We start from the raw sequence: 21,301 nt of genomic DNA, 5'->3' as shown, positions 1-21,301 counted from the left end.
AACTTGGCACGGCCAACACAAAACAGAAAAAAAAAATGGAAAATATAGAATATAAAAAAATATATATACCCATAGAACCAAGAACGGAATGTTAAATTTTATAAATAGAGCATAGAACAACAGAGAGAGAGGTAGGGGAGAAGGGAGAAGGGAGGATGGCGGCAACGGCAACGGGAACAGAGATTGAAGTGCCAGCAAATTTATGGAATACGAACATTTCCTATTTTTCCTATTTTCCTCTCCACTCTTTTTTGTTGATTTACTTTTGCTCTGCGCAAATTGAATCAAATGCAATGGAAAACGGGGAGAGGTGAATGGCAGGAAAGGGAAGGGAGGAGGTCCTGGCGAAAGCCTGGCAAGGATTTGGTTGCCGAGTTGAAAGGCAAACGAAGTTTTGTTCCTGCGACAATTTGTCGTCTACATCTAGCAGCCAAAGCCAAAGCCAAAGCCAAAGCCAAAGCTAAAGCTAAAACAGAATCTGAGTTTTGAACCTGACAAGATGGGAAATATTTTATTATATATAGGTGAGGCACCATCCAACTGACAATGAACAAAGCAAATACAAACAGAGCAGACAATCCGAATCAGAATCAGTGAATGTCAAGCATACTTTAATAAGTTTTGTTAACAGAAAGTCAACTAGAAAAAGGACAACGTAGAGAGGACACGGAATGGCAACAGGAAACGGATGAGGGAATTTCCAAAGTGAATAGATGGGTAACTAAGTCAACTGAAAAGGAAATAAAGAAATATTTACTATTGCAAGTGTGCACTAAGGTGGTTAGAAATTTAAAGGGACAAATAGTCCATAGGAATCCTAAAAACTAAAACGCAAACTGTTAATAAAACAAATTTTAAATTAAAAATTTGCGTTTTTATATTTAAAATTGATTAAACTATAAGTTATGGAGTTCTGGAGTAAACAGTCAAGCTTTCTCTTTTCAAAATGAGATTTTTTACCAAAGGTTAGTAAAGTTTTTAATATAAATTAATTAATTTAACTTGAAATCAGCTTTGTTGCTTATAATTTTCACATAATTTGATAAAAAATTTTAAAAATCATACATAAATCATAAAAACTCTTGAATTGAAAAAGACAAAACTGTTAGTTTTACCTAATAACTTCAATTAAAATTCCCCCCTACTTCTATCTTCTAAATCCAAATTTATTTTTGACAGGTGCCTTTTCTAATTTCCCGCAATTGTTTTGCCGTTGTTTAGCCCGTATAAAACCTATAAATATCCATGCGAATACAAGCTTTATATATTACAATTCCGTGTCCATTCAATTGAGCAAACAAAAACCTGCAACGATGTAGATGCGGCATTTAAATGTTAATTCTCGTTTAGCGTTGCACGCGTCGTATACGTAATATCGGGTAAACTGATTTTTAGTTGTGTTGTCGTTGATGTACCATCCACACACACACTCTCCCATCAGTATATATGTATATATACATATATAAACACACTGCTGACCGACCACATTTTGAAGCGAGTTGATTTTGCAGTTCATTCAGCATGTTGACCAAAATTGGCGCGGTTTTAATGTCCTCCCCTTGGACTGCTTGCCCCGCCGCCCCTCCTTCAGCACTCTTTTGATATGAAATAAGTTTTAGCTGCTATTTTGGCTATTTTCTTTCTTCTTCATTTGGCAATTTTCGCTTTATTCCAGAGTCCACAGCTCGAAACAATGTGCGGACTATTAGCCAAAATGTTAAATGACACGTTGAATGGTGGGTGGGTGGACTGGTTTAGTTTTTGGGGTTTTGTTAGTACATGATTGGGGTTTTAACTGTTTCGGACGATTGCTGTGGCCGTTTAACTGGTAAATAAAACACCGTACAGGGTGTACAGGGGTACAGTTGTGCCCGGGAAAACAGTCAATTAATTTTAAAGGATTTTCGGAGCGAAGAAGAGGGCAGAGTTGCCCCAAATCATTCGCTTTCCCAATCAGATCACAAAATCCACCAGGAATTTCTTTTCAATCTCTCGCCCAGAAATTAAATAGAATTTATCATGCCCGCTGCCGTCGAGCGTCTCCGAGGAGTCTTGCAGCTGCCTCAGGTCCTGGCTGCAGGACCTCGCCTGCAACCGGGCCAAATGGATTATTAAATTTTCATGCTTCAGCTTGGCTGATAATCCGGCGAAACAAACGAAAATTGAAGTGCAACTGGCAGCATCAGCAGCAGCAGCAGCAGCAGAAAATAGAAAGATTCCGGCTAAGAAGAAAAAGGGTCGATTCCCCAGCCAATCTCCAGCACATGTCCCCGGGGACAACAGATTTGCTGCTTATAATGATCTGTATCTGTGTCTTACTTGGTAAGCACACTGAGAAAAAGGTCAGAGGAGTCATTTCTGAGATTTAATAAATTAGAAGCCCTAACGAATTCAAATTGGTTATGCAGCCGTTGTAAGAGGAATACTTTAAAAGTATCCACCATTTCGAAGTTTGTTTTGAATTCTTCTCTAAGGTCTTAGTTGTTCAACGTTGATTTCCAACCTTTTTTTCCCAGTGCATGCACAATCTACTGTACACATTTACTTGTGTGCGAGGCGACAAACCCTGCAAGGATTGCAACTCATTTGAGCCCAGCTCACGGGGCATGCTGCCAAGGTTCTGGTGTAAATTTCAATTTGACTGCCATGGCGAGACTCGCCGCATAAATCATACTTAGTGTCCTAGATGCTGGCGCTCTGTTTCACTGGCTGTTGCTGTTGCCTGCTATTTATCGTTTATCCCTACACCAGCTAGAGCAGCTACTATGCTGGCTCATTTGTTGGCAACAGTTTTTGGCCTTTTGCATTGTGTTCATTGCATTTCTCGTTTAGTCACGCGCCAAAGTCAAAGTTTTCCCATTTCCCCCATGAATTATGCATTCTACCCAAAACTGAAGGTGTTGCTCCGCTCATAAGCTTCGCGTTTTATTTTCATCTCCGTCGTTAAGCGATGATTGATGACGATGGCAATTGCGATTGCTATTGCCCAGGCAAAAAGTCCACGGCGATAGCTTAATTGCTTTGAATAGAATGTAACGGAAAATGCCAAAGATTAGGGAAAATTGCCATTGCCATGTGTCTATTGGTGACATGATGCTAAAGAAGGGTCACCGGTCACCATATTCTCTCCCCTTCTACATTCGAATTGAAGTGTCTGCTACTGAGTCCTGGTTATGGGTGCCGGAGTGTTGACCACCGCCATTAACAGCAGCCAAATGGTGTTGCCAGGGCAATTGGCCATTAGCTGGGGCGATTTTTCCTATCTCTGCAGCATATGGCAATTAAAGAATGAGCTTATGGCAATGGGGTCACAGGGAAGGTTATCCCCAGCTTATGATATGTAAACACGGCATTACGTTGATTCTTTGGTAGATATAGTATGTGGAGACGTGGAAAGGCAATGTACTTTTGTCAATACTTTTATGCTTTTCTGTTTACTTTAATTTTTCTTTTAGTAACTGTAGGGCTGGTTAAAAAGTTTGAATTTGATCAAAATAAGAGATGATATTTTAAAAGTAACTAGAATAAACTTTTGTTAAGAAAATATTCTAATTTTCTTGAAAGGTTACAAATTCAAATCAGGAAAGTGACCAAATTAGATAAGCCTTCAGGTGAAACTAATCTTTATTTTTACAATTCGAAACTGATGATCCCGGAATCAAGCAATCTCCCAAAGTCAACCTTGACAAAAATTACAACTAAATAGGTCTTGAGCCTGAGAACTAGAAAGAACGACTTAAGGAAGATTGAAAATCTGAAGCAGAGAATAAAATAGGAAATAGATTTGTGGGTAAAAGCTGGGCTTAGGATCACTTTTGTAGAATTCTAAATTTTGTAATAAATAAGAAAGATATTGCTTGCCCATCTTAACTATAACCTTAAAGTGCACATAATATACTTCAAAAAATCTTAACATATTTATCATATTTTGTAAAATCAATACTGTTGCCAGCTCCACAAGTAACCAGGACCCCAGGACACAGCTGTTCGTAGCTTCTTGAGCTACTATCTCTATTTTCCGCTGGGTAAATTAAGTAAGCGAGACAATAGAAAAGCAGCTTATATAATATATGTGGACGTGGGTACTGGGGTTTTGTTCCACGCCTTGGCTTTTCCCGCGCTGCGACTAGAACAGCTGGTAGCTGTTACTAAGGCTACTTAAACGTTGCCATGTTTTTGCCCTGTGCTCGGTCTCTTTCTCTGCCACTCTACCGCTATCTCGCTCTAAGCTTTCTTCTCACACTTTCGTTGTCTGGAGTGGTGAATTATACTAGCATTTTTAGCAACCGTTTAGATGCTTTTAATAGCCTCCACACACACATTATAGAGCACAAAGGGCCAACGGAGACCGCCAGCTTGTCCCTGTCTCTTTCTGGCATTATCTCGCTGTCTCTTTCTTAATTTCTTCCTCTGCTTCTGTCTCTATTGTTTCTTTCCCTACTTCTCTTTCTTCTCTGTGGCTCAGACATTTCTTTAATTATCCAATTACAATGGCACAAACGAGATAGGCCAAAATAAAAGTAAGGATGCTGTCAACCTCTTAGTTTCTCCTCCATTTTCCCAACCCCCCGCCCACTATTTTCACTTGAGTTTCCACTTTGGGTTATCCTCTAGGATTTTTATGAGCTTATTTAGTCTGGCCGTTTGCGCTTCTTGCACCTCAAGTGTTTTCAATTTCTTGGCCAGTGGCAATTCCTTTGCTTTCTTGCCACTTATTATCAGCTAACGGTTAAGATACTTTCAATAACTGTTAAGTCCGGTGGACTTCTCCCCGGGGAGGAATTGAAACCACCTCGCGCCTGTGTTTTCAGGCTAATCAAAACCGAATTAGTTTTGTAAAGTCATCATCATCAACGGGCTTAGATGGCCTGGCATGGTTGGGTGTCCCGACAGCTCGTTAAATCCTTACGCCATTGCCCTGGTCCGGAGGAGAGCCAGGAGCCAGAGTAGATCCGGCCAGACGAGAATTTAATGCCGTAAATTGACTGCGTGAAATGAGGTTAATGCTCAATAATGCATGCGAGTAAATGCAGAAAGCCGACGGAGCTCGTTTTCCGACTCCGGCTGCAGTGGCTCCTCTCTTAAGCCTCCCTTCCCACCCTTGCCCTTGCCCATATCCATATCCTGTCGCCCTCTGATCCTTTGACGGCCCCTCGATGTTGTTGTTTTCGTTCTTGTTCTCGGGTTATCGATGCATTGACACAAATGCTTGCCCGCACACACACACACATTCGTACGTACTCATACATGCGTCCGCCCCGCAACAAACAAGAGCAAAATCGGGAAAAAAATTCTCTCTGGCGCTCAGGATTTTTGCACCAATAACTTTTGCTGTATGACAAGCGGCATGAGTACAGTGGTTCGAGATTGATTGGTAGAGGTATGAAATTGCATAAAAATTTAAATTTAATATTATAACACAAAAAAAAGAGGGAAATAGGATATAAAATCATGATACGTATTCGTAATAATATCGCTAAAGTTAATTTTTAATAAACTAAGTTTATAAGTTAAAGAATGTAAAAAATCCTTCAAGTTTGCACCTATTCGTTGGCTATTTCTGAAATTTCTTTAAAACCTTTTATATCAATAATATTTTCACCCAATTTATCATAAACCTCAAACCACTGTACCGCTGCAGCAATCGGGACTGAAAGCTGGAAGGTAAACCAAAGAGAAAATCATTAATAAAGCAGCTTAAAATTGCATTAACACTGCAAATTTATACATATACACATCCGTATAGATTGAGCTCGTTCAGACCAAAAGAGATTTAAAAGTGGAGAAGTTAAACAATTTGTAGGGTCAGAAAGAGACGGAGAGCAGCGCCAGAGAGAGCTGGGTATACGTAGATGCGAAGAAGGACATGGACTACTTTTCGAAGGGCATGCATTAGTAACGGACATAATGTCCTGCAAATTGTAGACATTTTTCAATTTAATGAGGTGCTTTACTCTAAATTTCTCACATGCATAAAGCAGACGAGAGAAAGAGAGAGAGAGTAGGAGAAAGAGATGGCAACTCAAGGAGGCTGGGCTAAGTGCATCATTGAAACGGCAATGTCCTGCTCGCTGGTCCGTCTGCCAAGGCCATTAAAATGGTAAATTGTGGCCTGGAAATTGCATCATTCTTTCTGGTCGAAAGGGAGAGATTGGTCTTTCGGCCAGCCAAGCAGGCGGGTAGTCAAGTAGCCGAGCAGCGAACCTAACTAACTAACTAACATGGCCCATTACTCATACGCGTCCTCAATGACTGTCGACTGTGTCAGTGGATTGCAGCTCCAGTACATCATTATCCGCTCGCTTATCGCCACCCACACCCGAAATCATCCTCTCCAACTGCCATACCATTCCCACTCCACATTTTTGCTGTGCCTGGGGCATCTTATCCACAGGCTCGTCAACGTCAAGTGTCTGGCACTTGGTGTCTTTGGTGAATTCAGCCAGCCAAAGAGGATATCACACGGAGGACTCACTGTCTATGTCTGTGCCTTTGCATGTGTCAAGCGACTGCTAAAAGTCAGGCACACCGAGCGAGGCCGAAAAGTAGGCAAGCCTTTTTGAGCGGCAACTACAGTGAAATGCCGATTAAGTGAAGGCGAAATCAGCAAACTCAAAAAGGAAAAGGAATGCTGCCCTAATGAATAATTTTAAATACTTAACTAACTTTGCATTTTTAATTTTCAATCAGAATATATCTCTTAATTAATATCATATTGGCATATAAAATTTAATAACATTTTTAAAAACTTTTTAAGCTTAGATGTAGTCGAACTATTTTCAAAACATTCCCACTTCTCCAGACACGACTGTAGTCTCTGGCAGCAGGCGTGAAGTGTGAAAAGTGATGGAGGAGAAAAGAGTCTAGGGACGATAGCTATGTCTATGTCTTACTAAATCTTTGTGGAATTTATTTTGCCAGCTATTTTCAGTGATTTACTGTTTGCCCTCTCACTCTTTAACGCGGCCTGAGCTCATCTCCCAGTTGGTATTCTCCACTCGAAACAAACTTCAAGTTGGAACCACACAAACACACACACACCACTTGACAGAGTGTTAATGAGGACCCACACCCACACCCACACACACACATATGCAGACACTTCAATATATTGCGCCCTGGTTGCTTTCATTATACGTGTTATTTTCACAGCCGGGCCACAGTGCGTATGCGTAATTTTTGTCACTTATGTAGTTTGCAGTTTGACAACGAATCTCCCGTTCTTACCACTCCTCCCCTCCCCACCAAGTGTCAAGTGCTTGCAGCAGATTTTAATTTCGGCCACTTGATGTCTGGCTGGCCCCCGCAGCGATCCCCATCACGTTTGATGTGTGTGAAATACCAAAAAAAAAAAAAGGTAATAAAAAGAAAAGAAAAAAAAGGGAAGGAATTAAATTAAAATTTTAATTAAAACAAGCTCCCGTCTCCGGAAATTTCTGCACATCCCGAGCACTCAGCAAAAACAGCTTAAAGCCCCGGGCCAATTTAATGAGTGTGGCTTGGAGATATTTCTCGGAGGCTGTCAGCGAGCTGTTGGTCTGCGGCTTCATTGACAACTTTACGGCGTTCTTCTTAATGTTTATAGAAGATATGGGATGGGTCATTATGCCATAAGGCATCTTCCACTTGATAGTTGGTCAGCTTGGAGAAAGCTCTTTAAATTTGCTTTGATGAAATTTTTTATATTTATGCAATTAAAGTTTAAAAATAAAGTTAAGGAACTTATATATTATATTTCTATGATTTATTATTAGCAAAAATATATAATCTCTTTTGTAGATAATCTTTACATGCAGAAGATATGACAGGGATTTACCATGAAAGTTATTATAAAAAATGTTTTAAATTATTTTCTACAACTTCCCTTTAACTATATTTCAAATCAAAAATCTTCACTTCATTTAAGACGCCATAAATTAGCTGTTAACTTTACATTATCAAATAACTTTTAAATTACAAAATTGTTTTCAATAAACAATTTTATTGCGGTCTGACACCCAGCTGGAGATGCCACCTCCCAGGACCTTGTTGCCTTTGTCCGACCAAACTTGTCGGCTTCAGTTCAGCATCAGCATCACCACAGCATCATCATCATCATCATCTTAGCTATCAGCTAATGACCCTGGAAAATGGCCAAAACAAACGATAGCCGAGGCGAGCCCAGCAGGGGGCTTGGCTGGTAAGTAACGAGGATTAAAGGCGGCTTCCAGCAATTTTCAACGTCATAAATAATATTTCAATAAATTTATATTTACCCCGGCACCCGTTGAGCGCTTAATTGTGTTAAGATGACAATGTCTGCTTAAAGTTAGTGTGTCTATATTGTGGCTGCCACTTACTCGTATATGTGCTGGGAAATCATGTTGCACGTTTCATTAAGATTAAGTTCGACGGGCAGCAACTTTCCGATGCACCTTCATAATGCCGGACAATGCAATCGGAGAAAATAAAAAAGAGGAAAAGCGTAATAATCGAATTGATTTCCTTCATGCAGCATTCTCCTTCTCTTTTTTTTTGATTTAACCTCGCTGCACAATGTGCTTAGCAGATTTTCTCACTCTGTTCGCCATTCACGTCCTTTGTTTTCGCTTGCCAATTTTTGCTGGCCAGCGAAATGAAAATTGAAAATTGAATATTTCCGGCGACACAATGGGATGGCCGCAACAAAAGCAGCGACAACAGCAGCTGAAAAGCAGTTTTGCTGACCTAACCACACAACCCTTGCCCTCGCTCTCTCTCTCTCTCTTTGATTCTCCCGATTTTCCCTCAGATTTCCCGCTTTTCCAAATTCAAGCGTGCGATTTTTGCCTTGCTTTTCTTTTTGCAAATCGAAAATTGCATTGCTGAGGTAAAAATGGAGAGCTGCTTGGCAGCAGGAGGGTCTGGCAAAATATGGCAGCAAGCGGAAACGGAAATAAGCCAAGCGCCTTTAGCTGCTTCAGATTTCGAGAGAGACGGTTGAAAGCTGTTCGACTTTGAGTCCCCAGTGAGGCGATTGAGTACGATTCCATGAAATTCGTAATAAGAGTGGAAGGAAGAAGGGTTTTAGGGGAATACGACTAGCCATATATAATATATAAATTGTATTTTAACTTTATATTTTTGGATATTTACTTAACTTATATATCAGAATGATAGGAATATGATTTTTTAGTTGAATTGATCTTAACATTTAGCCATATCGAAGATAAACAATGTATAAATTAGCATTAAAACAGATTTAAATCTTGAATAAATAAGCTTCCCATTAGCCATCAAAACTAAAATTCCGCAAAAATCCTTGTCATTTTATAGTTATTTGGATATTTCCAGGAAATCAGGATATGCTGTGACTAAATAGTACAACTTTTAAATACATTTTTATACATTTAAATTTATTAAGTTCCTTTCTCCAAACTGAAGTATCTGTGAGATTCCGATGACTAAGGATATAAACTGGCAAAGAGTACGAGGAAACTTCTCATATCTCATAACATTTTCAAGGTCGGTTAGTGTAATTTAACCAAACCTCTAATCCTGAACCCACAGCACTATATGTTCCCATGTACATAGTCACGTAGATATAGTCACATGCATATCCTAAGTACCTTTATCGAAAAGAACGAAGGGGATTATCCCACTTTGGCCACAATTTAATTACATTTGCCACACAAGGGAGCCCCTCTAAGCTCCCGCAGCGCGTTAGAGAACCGCTGGGGCATTGAATTAAACTGACATTAAAATAGATTCCAAATGGAAGGCAAGTGGGGTGGGTGGGGAGTAAAGAAATGCAAACAACCTCTCAAACGGGAGGAGATGGGTGTTATCTCTTCTTTTTTTTTAGGTTTGCCGGGGCAGTGCATTAAATCCACCGCAGAAAACAATGCACAAATCCTATTTGAGCGCAGCTTGCAATTAAATACATTCTGGTGGGGGCGGGGGGTGGAAAGGGCGACAAATGGGTCGCTGGTGGGCTTCAAAGTTGCTAGTGGTTTTTAGGTTGCCAGAGTGGTAGGACACACATGAGTCCCTGGGAAGGACCACTATAGCCGGAAGTACACAAATCGCATAAAACCCAAAAGGGGGCACAAGGAGCTGTTGTGGGTCCGAAAAAGCGAGTGACATAAAAAGTAAACAGCGTTGACACTGATTCAAAAATGTATTCAAAATGCGCTCCAAAAACCGGAGAGAGAAATGGCTAGCTGGCGGGGTAGGGAGGCTAAAGGATTTTTTCCGAGGGAGTACATAAAACCCTAGATGGGCCAAAATGGTACCATAAAACCCAGGACTCTCTCCCGTTGCCCCTTCACTCTTTTAAGCCGCATTACAAGTGCAGGAAGCTCTCTGAATCGGGATTACGAGTAGCCAAAATGCAGCTGGGTCCAACATTCGTGGCCAAAAAGTACAAAAAAAAGTCGAAAAATATGGGTTGAGGGGGTGAGAGGACCCCCAAACGAGGTTCAAGGGTCAACAGCGAGTAAACAAGCGACTTTGCGGCGCTTTTCCCCTGTTATCGAGAGCGTCCATTTGCATGTGTTTTTTTTCTTTTGTTTTTGCCAAATTTATGCCAAGTGTCTGATAATTGAAACGGTCGAGGGGCAAAAGATAATGCCAAATGCCAAAATGGGAAACAAAAGGGAGTTGGCTTACGGAATGGGCCAAAGGAATGGCAAGGCAAATGGAGTGAAAAGTCTTAACCACAGCCATTGGGTATTGAAGTGCAGATTAAAGTTTCTGAACCGCAGCACAGCAAGCTGACTACTTAAGGTTATCGGGAAAATCACAGTTTATACATTACTTGAATTTTGAAAGTGGAAAATATGTTTAAAGGAAGATTTCTTGATATTAAAAGAAGTTTTTTAATTTTCAATATATTTTTATATGAAAATTGTTGAATATTTAAGGTAACTAAAACTACTTCTAAGAGAAACATAGTTTAATTCTACGAAACTAATCAGAGTTTCAGATACATACATCTGGTTTCTGGATCACCTAGTCACTAACTATTGAAAATGTACCCACACCTAACATTTTCTCAAATAAAAAATATAAAAGTATTTTTCTTTCTATTCCCATCATCACATTCAGAAACCAGTTTTGACTAGTTTCTCTACAAAATAGACATTTAACTCAACATAGCAAAAACATTTCACCCTCCAAAAACAATTTTGAAATAGAAAGGAGAAGATGTCTCGCCGTTCGACTTCTATATTGGCCAGTGGCAAGGAGTCTATTAGGGACAAAGATGACAAGAATCGTCTGGCCCAACTGGATGCCATTATCAATCAGTTGAAGACCCAGAATCTGGGTAACCGGAGAGCTGGTAACCTGACAGATGCCACTATAGCCTTTATATGCAGCTCGTGCCGTGAGCTGTTCCTATCCCAACCAATGCTCCTGGAACTGAGTGCTCCGGTGAAGATTTGTGGGGATCTGCATGGTCAGTTCAAGGATCTCTTGAGGATATTTCAGCAGTGTGGTATCCCACCCGCATCCAATTACCTATTCCTTGGAGATTACGTGGATCGTGGTCAGTGCTCTTTGGAAACCCTGACCCTGCTGTTGACCTACAAACTTCGTTATCCGGAGACCTTCTTTTTGCTGCGTGGTAACCACGAATCGGCGGATGTTAATCGGGTTTATGGATTCTTCGACGAGTGCAAACGGCGTTATAATGTGAAAGTATGGCGTTGCTTTGTGGATTGCTATGACTGCATGCCGGTGGCTGCCATTATAGCGGATCGTATTTTCTGTGTCCACGGCGGATTGAGTCCGGATCTTAAGCAACTGGATGATATCCGGCGACTGCATCGACCCACCGATGTGCCTAGTGATGGACTGCTGTGTGATTTGCTCTGGTCGGATCCGGAGGAGACAACCGGAACCTGGGCGGCCAATGATAGGGGTGTCAGCTATACCTTCGGCCCTAGCATAGTGGAGAGCTTCCTGCTCCAGTACAAATTCAACTTGATTGTACGCGCCCATCAGGTTGTGGAGGATGGCTATGAGTTCTTTGCCGATCGCCAGCTGGTAACCATCTTCTCGGCTCCCAATTATTGTAATATCTTTGATAACAGTGGCGCTGTTCTGGTGGTGGACCCCAATCTGGTCTGCCACTTTGTCATCATCCGCCCAAGGCCTGCGATGCGGCCAACTGGCTTTGAGTCGGACAGTGGTTCTACGAATGTCACAGGACCACCGGCTTTGAGCAGAGAGAAGAAGTTGTTGTAGAGGTTCTAACTTGAGGTATTTTGGAATAAGGGATAGAAATTATTATGCAATAATACTACCAAAATATGTAACTGTTTTTGCTCTGAATAAATATGGAAAAAGAATATATTTATATTATTTTTTCTTTTCAAGTCGTAATGCAAAGTGATTTCATACAACTTTTCTATAGATGACTATAATTAATGGCTATAATTACAAAAATCCGCCCTTTTTGCCTTCTTTGTTTTGCTTGGAATCGATAATAACGCTTTCAATTGTGGCTTAATCGAAGGACAATTGAAGGTCACATCAGAGCCGAGCCGAGCAGCCAGCAAAGAAATATGTAATAAATCTTCATTTAAATTTAATTAAAATTCCCAATGACCGAGCGGATGGGTGGGGGCGAAAGAGGATTGACGGGCTATCCGCTGGAAATGGGGACAGAAATCAGGCTCACCCCAGACAAGGGGGTGGCGGGTACAAGAAGTACAAAAAGTGAGGGTCAGAGGTTAACAGCTTGGCAGGTGAATGAGGTGGCGGTGATGTTGGTGGTGGTGGCTTTTGTTTGACTTTGTAAAATGTCTACCTGGCCACACTTTATGCCAGGGAAAATAATTCCATGCGCAAATATTTAAATGTGGCCGACGGGAGAAGCCGTTTTGGCCCGAAGGCGGAGGCTCTGCCAGGCTTCTGCCGGCCCGCAGGCAAACTCATTTTGTTTACAAAAACCAAGCATCGTAATTTATACATTCATGTGTGTAAACATAAACAAAAGGTTCCAAGCCAAGGAAAAGCGCCAGGTGAAAGAGGTGGAGGGCGGGGAGGCTAAAGAAAATAACTTTAATAATCTTGGCAAACACAAATAACGCCCAAGTGTGGGTGTGTAATTACACAGAGCGGCAGTATGTGTGTGTGTGTGCGTAGAAAAACAAGCAACTGTCTGTATAAATATTTATTATGTGTTCAATTGCAAGGGCCAAAGGCATTGGCAAAATGAGGGTGGCGTATACGTGATTTCTGATGCACAGCCGGCACATAAATCACATCACATATTTGTGGCTGCCTGCGGCCATTTTGAATTGTAATTAATTTGTAATTTTTTGTACATATTTATCGAACAATTTTATCCCATTTAAATCAATTGCATAGCGATTTTGTTCAATATTTTATGGCCAGCGTGTAAATTATGAATTACAAATGTAGCCCGAAAGTATGCAACATTCGTTGGAATTCCTTTGATATGGATTCTCCCTTTGAAGCCAAATAAAATATTGATCAAGTTGAGGGCCATCTTTTCACACTTTCAAGATTTCCCTTATTTTTTTTACACCCTTTCCACACTTATATGGTCCTAATAAAATAAAAACCGTAAGCCGAACGAAGCCAAGACACTTGCCTTTATGGGCAACAAAAACTTTATGTCGGCCGTTCCAGGCGCGTAATACTAAGAAAAAGAAAAGGCTGAAATTAAATAAAAATGTAAGAAACGACGAAATGATATGGGGGGCACTTAAAGGTGCCACATGTCGGTGGGGCAGACGAGGATGCGGGGTAAATAGCTTCCAACAGGACAGATGATGTATAAAAATGTCAACGGCAACAAGAGGCAAACTTGTAAGTGTCAGGACGAGATGCGGAAAACTTTACCAAACGGTGTCAAAACATAAAACGAAAATTAAGCAAAAGCAAAAAAAAAGGAAGCCGCTTCCCGGACTTTTTTAGTGGCCTTACCTCTGGTCCTGACACCTGCGCACATCCTTGAGGATGGCCAGGAAATGAGAAAATAAAGAGAGCAACGCCACGACTTGGGCATGGGCTACCTGCATCTGAATCTGATGGTTGATAGCCATAAAAAATACCTCCAGTTTTCCTTCTCGCCATCTTAAAACTCAGCCGTTACCGTTATACTTGAAGGTTATTGAGGGCAGGTTACACTGGGTGGGTTTTGGGTTTGGTCTTGGTCTTGGTCCTGGTCCTGGGAATCCGCAGTGGAGCGCAGTGGTCCGTGTCCCAGTTGCTCCTCTGCCTGCGATCCCCAATCTAATTGGCATGCAAAGGTCGTCGCCAGCTGTCCACGCAAAAGAGTCGCCCTTGATGATGACCACTTTGGGCGGGGGTGGGTGGTACTCTGGTAGAGGAGGGGGTAGTTATTTGGGCTCTTGAAGGTATCATTTTTAAAGCTGTATTCTTCCATTTAGCTTGTAGTTTGCGATCTTGATTTGGAAATTAAAAGAGTAGAAGTAATGCAAATATTTGTTATCTAAGTCCACGCTGGGAAGATATACTTATGGAGAAATCATAAGTTATGTGAATTTTATAGGCAATAAAAGCATTTCCTCAATACCGACATTAAGTTCTAAAAACTCTTCCTAACTTAACTCTAATGTTTTTTAATAACAAACACACTAATATATTTTCCTCTTTTTTTGGATAGCTAACATGAAACATAACATTTTTTTCTTTACATGATATAAAATAAATTAACTTAATTTTCTTTGTTTTAATTTTCCTACATGACTTATGTTACATTTTTGGAAGGATTCTAATCCTAATCCTCATGTGGTGAATAATAATTGTATTCTTATTCCATATAAATTTATTAAACTATTAAACACTTTCATTTATACTTAAAAGATCTAAGAGATTTTCTCGAGTAATGCCTTACTTTTTCCTTGCGTGTATCTTAATTACCCTTTAGACAACTTTCCCGTTAACCGATTCAGTTGCTTACATAATGCAGAATCAAAACACGGCCTTTGTTTTTGTTGTCCTCGACCACGTGCGTTTTCCAAACTGCGAACAGCTGATTTGGCGTAAACAAAAGTCAGATGGTTCCGGAGAGAATATTGGAGAGCAGAAAATACGCACAAATCAGAGCTTTCACGCTCCCCGGAGTAAGGGCTTTACCGATTCGCTCAGTTTTCTCCCGTCGGGAAACCAGCTTCACTTTCATTCAGAGCTTCGTTTTTCCGTTCGTCTTGGGCTTCGCTGTTTGCCAGAGAAATCTGAAAAAATCGGCAGTTTGCCGTGGCAAGTCGAAGCCTGAGGTCGTCTAGCTTGGATTTTCCTATATATATTCGTATATATATATACATCAATCGGATTTTCCTATAGCAGCTCCATAAATTCGCGCTCAGTTCGTCTGCAGAAGCCAGCAGAAGCGGTTGAGATTGGTCCGTAATTTCTGTGACGACCTGGAAAATCGTGGTGTTGTGTCTGTGGTGCGTGTTTCTCAATTGTGTAATTGTAATGGATGTCCTTCGTTAAGATTAAATATTAAATTCTCAATGCTCAATGCTCCGTGGCTGGCGCCATCTCACGGCTATACGCTATAAGCCGTCCTGACTCCATGGCGGCTACGTGATTTTTTATAAAGTGCCTCTGCAAATACCAAATAAGAATAAAACAAATACAAATATATATATATATATATGAAAAAAAAGGAAAAACGCGTGCCACATCCGTCAATGGCCATCAGAATGTTGCCCTTCCCCTTCCCCTTCCCCTACCCCTTTTTTTTTTTTATTTTCGTGTGCGTTTCCCTCGGTTGGCTTTTGTTTTTGGTCCTTGTGTTATTCTTTAGCAGTTTTTGTCCCTTTTTCGCCATATGCCACATGCCACACAACTGAATTTGGCCCGATTTTGATTTTTATTGCCGCCGCCCTTTGCTGCTGTTTTTTGTGTTGTGTTTTTCGCCGCTCCCCTCGAAGCGTTTGCATAAATAATTGAATGCGCCTAGAGGTGCAATAAAAACCCGTGCGACCCATTGAAATGTTGGGCCAGGCCAGCTGAACCCACAAAAGGAGTCCTGCGCTTCGGTTGTTCCCCCAATTGGCCAAGCAGGCATTCATCATTGAAATAACCGCGGAATGGGTTTATATTTTTAATGTCGTATCCGATATATAGAGCCCGATGGGTCGAGGGTCGAGAGGGAGAGATATCTATCAAACGATTAAATGAACTCAATATGAAAGTTGAATCGTATGTTTTTTGCCACATAGTTCATAAACTGCATTGTAAATCATGTAATGTGATAAGAGAATCATAAATATTAATCACTGACGATGGCGATGCACTAAAAACTGAATTAAAAATCAATAAATGAGCAGCCTTGAACTGGCATTAACAGCTATTAAAATAAAAGCCCTGTTTGATACCCACCCAACTTGTGACGTCACAAGTTATATTTCAATCTGCCCGAAAAATCCCTCTTTAAAGTTATTCCAAAGCAAAAAAAGAAAGCGTCACCGAAATATTTCAGCCACATATTTCTTGGCTGGCTCACGTCGCCAGGTAGCAGGACTGAGTCCGTGTTGGTGTTGGTGTTGGGCCCGTGTCCTTTTTGGCTCGTTGGTTGGTTGACCTCCAGGCACCACTAATTGCTGCAATTTTTCAAGCTCCACAGAGCGTCGCCTGCCCCTAGTTGGCTGCCAGAAAAAAGTATTTTTGCTTTGCATTCCCTTATTTTTTTTTTGCCTTTGCCAATTTCCATGGAAATGCAACTGTGAATTTTTGATATTTATCAAACGAAAAAAAAAAAGAAATGTAAAAAAAGTAGAAGGATGAGAAGACGGCGGAGAAAACTGCGAAATTTCTGTGGTCGTCCTCGAAAAGTCCTTGACATGTTGGCCCCATCTAATGGAGAATGATTGCCAACAGTTCGCCTCCTGGGATTTAACTCATTTTTCAGTTCCCACTGGATTTTGCCCATGACTAATGATGACCAAACAATGAGCCATTAAAACATGTTCACAAAAACCAAACATATATGTATTGTTTTCGAGAAAAAATCAATTATTGAGTAAATTGGTTTTTAATTAATAGCAAATATGGCCTACTAAATGCGCAAAATTATAAGCGAGATTAAAATGAAAATATTTGCAGACATTAAGCACGGAAAAGCTTAACAAATATTTGCCGAATTTGTTATCCTTTTTCCTTTTTTTTAAATACCAATAATATTTAAACAGGAGCATACGAGCACGGGAGATGAACGAATAAAATAAATAAAAATTAAGTGCAAATCAGAGATACAAACGGGAATTGTGAAAGTGAAGTGCGAATTCCGAAATGCAGCAAAGCAAACGCTCCAGCGAGTTGTGGAATCAATACCAATACCAAAACCGTAACCAAAACCGTAACCAAAGTCAAGGATCCAGTGGAGTCGCCCGTCGACGACCGACGATGGGCCGGAACAAAGGAGCAGCAGCCGCTGCCGGATCAGGAGCAGTCAACTGTGGCCTGTTGATGCTCCTGCTGCTCCTCCAGCTGGTGGGTGAGCGCCTGGCTACGCCATCGCCCTCCTCGATGCAGGCGCCACAGAAAAGAGGTAAGTGCTGCTCAATGCACAGGCAGAAATCAATTCAATTCTTTCTTAGAATTCCCTAATTTGAGGTTTTCTGATTTTTATTTGGCTTTTTAACGCCATTTCTTAACAGTTTTCACAATTATGGCCATCTGAAATTGTCTTTGGCAAAAATGTTTTAATTGCTTTTTATATCATTTCATTAATTACCATAAATAACGACCTGTTTGGTGATTTATTCTTCATTATAATGTGTTAATGGGCTCTTGGCACTCGAATTTGAACAGCGGTTAATTTGACTTTAAATAGAATTATCTGATAAATCAGGAATAGATTTATATACAAAATGTATAACAAGTTAAAATGAAAGGAGTATCATTGAAAATTCCTGTCTCAATAGCCTGTTACGTTCCATCAACTTCTCTGTTTAAATATTTAAGAAAATAACTTAAAATTTAATAAAATTTCAAGTATATTTTCGTTTAGTTTCTGCCATTTCTTTAAGTGCAACCACTGTGGTTCGAAATGGCAAATAAATGTCAAATAACATAGCTCTAACCGCCTCAGTTGGCCCCCTTCTCATATGGCTTGTGTGTTTGCTGTGTTGCGGGTAAATACTCGTAGGCAGGACAAAAGGCGCACCACGTTGCGTATACGTTACGTTGCCATGGCAGCCGCGCCGCTTATGTTGCTGGCATTGTTGTTGCTCTAGCTGGAGCACTAGTCGAGGAGGCTGAGGCTGATTCAGAGGCTGGTGGCAGTATTTTATTAACATTACATTGCTTTCAACTCGGCCTGACATAATAGAAAATTGAATTGCCACGCTGGTTGTGGGGAGAGACGGAGAGAGGGAAGGAAAATGGGCGGAATGGAAAGTGGGAGGACATTTGAACCCAGAGCCATCACAACTCAGAGGGAACCCAAGGCTAACCGCTGCCTTCGACCCCGATGGCAGCTCTGCAAGTGATGCAATTAAGTGAACAGCTCTGAAGGATGCAAAACATAATTGAAGCCAGAGTGCCATGAGGTCCTGGCATGCGATAATGATGAGAGATGATGGGCCATCGGAATGTTGAGTAGCTGCTAGAGCTGCTGTTGCTGGAGAAATCGAAGTGGTCTTTAATCCGTTTTCTTATGGAGATATATTCTTTGTGGTCCTCCGTACTATTCGTTGAACAGAATATAAGCCGCTTTGGGAACTAAGTAAAGGGAATCCTTCCTGAAATTTGTGGACGGAACTTAAGACATAATTCCAAATAATTTTTGAAGTTGGTAAATGATTAAAATTTTAATGTATCTCCCATCAAACAAGAACTGGACCATGACCAACCGAAGAATGTAAATTCAAAGTAAAATTCTTGGAAAATATCCATCAGGGAGTTGGATTTCTTCTCGGCCTGCCCAGCTTTTTGCCTAGGCTCCATTGCTTTTCCTGTTTTGTCTTGTGAACTTTATTTGCGCGCTGCTCCATTGGCTGCCAGGATGCTTGGACCACATTGCCCCCGTTCCCGCTCTCTCTCTCCTGTCCCCGCTCCCCGTTCCCATCCCACTCTCCCCGTGAACTTTTGCTTTCATTTGACGCTGGGGAACAATATTGTACCGAGTCGGGTGTCCTTTATTCATTCTTCTTGCGCTGCCAGATGCCGCGTCTCGAGAGCTCCCACAACATGCTTCATTTTATTATGCAACAGCCAACGAAAAAATATAGGAAAAAATACAGAAAACTTGCTACTTTATAGGGCAATATATATACTCATAGAAAAACAAAAAAGAAAGCCTGGAGCGGGGAAAAAAACTTGACGCGACATTGTCGTAAATAAGAGGCAAAAACTTTGGCTTTGTTTTGCCAAGGAGCTGGGAAAGCGGCGGGAGAAAGTTGTGAATGAATATGATAAGTTTCCGCCTCGACTGGTGTATTGGAGGCACCGCTGGATTGGCCATGTGTGGACAGCCGTCATAAATTTCCAGTGCTAATCCAATGTGGGGCCACACTTTATATAGGTGAAGTGAACTTTATGGATACTTGAACCAGCCCCCTCTCCCGTAAGTCGCAAAGTTTTATGGTTTGCCAAGCGTGAAATATGCAACAAATTGGGGGAAAGAAAAAGCCACAAGGAAAAGCCCAAGATTTCCACTAGTTTCTTAAGCTTAGCGCTTGGATTTTGCGTGGTTTTAATCTAGAAGCTAAGAAATATAGACTTTTAAGGTCCCTAAAATGAGACAATAGAATGTAGAAAAACATTTATTAATCACCCGCCTAAACCACTTGCCTAACTTCAAAGAAATGCTTAAGGTAGTACACCTGCAATATGGTCGTGATGATCAGCATCATGGGTGCAAAGATAGACCACGAAAGAACCCGAAACTCCACCGTATCACTGAGTTCCACGTGACCGCGATAGCGAAAGTGCATGTACTCCTGCTCCATCTTCACGGCTCCCAGCTTGGCAGAGAATTGGTTGACCGTGTACTGGACCGTGGCCTGTTCCACGACATCGTCTTTTCGTTTAGCGGGATCCGAGTAGAACTGAAGGGGTCTGGCCACATGGAACTGGAACATCAATACCTTAGGGGTCAGCGTGGACATTTCGTTGTCAAAGCACAGTTGGTATAGGCCATCCTTCATGGCCGTGAAGGTGAAGCTGCCCAGGGTTTCCTGTTCGGAGTAGTGGAGGCGATCATCTCCCGGTGCCGAGATCTCTACACCCACGTCCTTGAAGCCACCTTCCATGACCTCAAAGGATATGGTAACCTTATCGTTCACATTGGCGTGATCGTAGAAGCACTCCTCCTCATGGGCATCCAGTGTGATGATGAAGCCACAAGCTGCTTCCAGCAGCACCAAGATTATCACAATAACCGAAAGCATTTTCGATTTATTTTGTTTTTGGGATATGTTGATGTGTAGATGACGTATACAGAATCAATTTGTGTTTGTAGAGGGATTGGAAAAGTAAAGAGAAGACAGTTGGTCCCACGGCCACTCCCATCGGAGCTGAATAATTGAATGCTGTGCTAATTTAACCAGCTTCGCTTCATTATCGAACTGCCTGGCCGACGCAACCTCACTCCTGACCCATTCAGCAAACACCCTTCAAATCAAATTAAGATGATAAAAGCAAATTGCAAATTGTCAGATGCCCGCCTGCCTGCCCAACTGCCATGCCCCCAAAGTCGCCCCCTTGGCAATGCATATTTGATGTTATCGATTCCTTAGCCCATCAATTGTCAAAATGTCATGCATTTTTAATGCCATCTGGGCGGGCGGACATACATTTGGATTTTCCGCAAAATCATTCTTCTCTCTGCCCTGTGCTCTGCTTTCTGCTCTCTGCCATTGCGATTTATAAATCTCTCTTTTGTGCAATAAATTTAAATGCAAAATACATTTCAATAGTTCCATTCGCTTTAAATGCATTCAAAAACTTATCTAGTCATAATTATTTTCGGTTGTAATTTCAGTGCCTTGTCTGTGGCGAGAATGCTGAAGTGAACAAAAATTTTGTGCAATCATTTCGGGCGAAAATTGTTTGCCTCAGTGAAATCAAAACTTTTGTTAATGTAATTTCGCTAATTGCCGCGTAAAATATTACCCTAGTTGGCCAGGGTAATAACTGTTATTAAAAGATATTACCAAAGTTTTCATAATATTTTTGTAAATTTTATGATAATGCATTAAATGGCATGGAAATTCATCCAGCTTTACGGCTGTGTTTGGTCATGTGAAACCACACAAATTATCGCCGTTCCAGCGAGAAGCCAAACAAATTGATTCAATTGCGATAAAAATGTACTTCCATTCAACAA

The 21,301-nt window shown here is 41.0% G+C and overlaps 2 protein-coding genes across 2 annotated transcripts; one reads left to right on the top strand and one right to left on the bottom strand.

Moving 5' to 3' along the window:
• The first annotated feature begins 11,108 nt into the window (after positions 1-11,108).
• On the top strand, positions 11,109-12,316 carry LOC108112288 (serine/threonine-protein phosphatase alpha-2 isoform). Its single transcript, XM_017222109.2, has one exon. The coding sequence runs from the start codon at positions 11,167-11,169 to the stop codon at positions 12,208-12,210; it is 1,044 nt and encodes a 347-aa protein (XP_017077598.1). The 5' UTR covers positions 11,109-11,166; the 3' UTR covers positions 12,211-12,316.
• Positions 12,317-19,723: 7,407 nt separating this feature from the next.
• LOC108113071 (transmembrane emp24 domain-containing protein 2) lies at positions 19,724-20,421 on the bottom strand. The gene has a single exon (XM_017223511.2). It carries the CDS (start codon positions 20,361-20,363, stop codon positions 19,752-19,754), a length of 612 nt encoding a protein of 203 aa, XP_017079000.1. The 5' UTR covers positions 20,364-20,421; the 3' UTR covers positions 19,724-19,751.
• Between the last annotated feature and the right edge of the window lie 880 nt (positions 20,422-21,301).

The sequence above is a fragment of the Drosophila eugracilis genome, unplaced genomic scaffold, assembly GCF_018153835.1.
Source record: "Drosophila eugracilis isolate 14026-0451.02 unplaced genomic scaffold, ASM1815383v1 contig_90, whole genome shotgun sequence".
Lineage (NCBI taxonomy): Eukaryota > Metazoa > Arthropoda > Insecta > Diptera > Drosophilidae > Drosophila > Drosophila eugracilis.
Note: the sequence above shows the minus strand (reverse complement) of the source record. Positions and strands in the feature narration are given on the sequence as shown.

Coding starts and splice junctions, on each gene's coding strand:
- LOC108112288 (XM_017222109.2), top strand. CDS start 11,167: ATGTCTCGCCGTTCGACTTCTATATTGGCCAGTGGCAAGGAGTCTATT.
- LOC108113071 (XM_017223511.2), bottom strand. CDS start 20,363: ATGCTTTCGGTTATTGTGATAATCTTGGTGCTGCTGGAAGCAGCTTGT.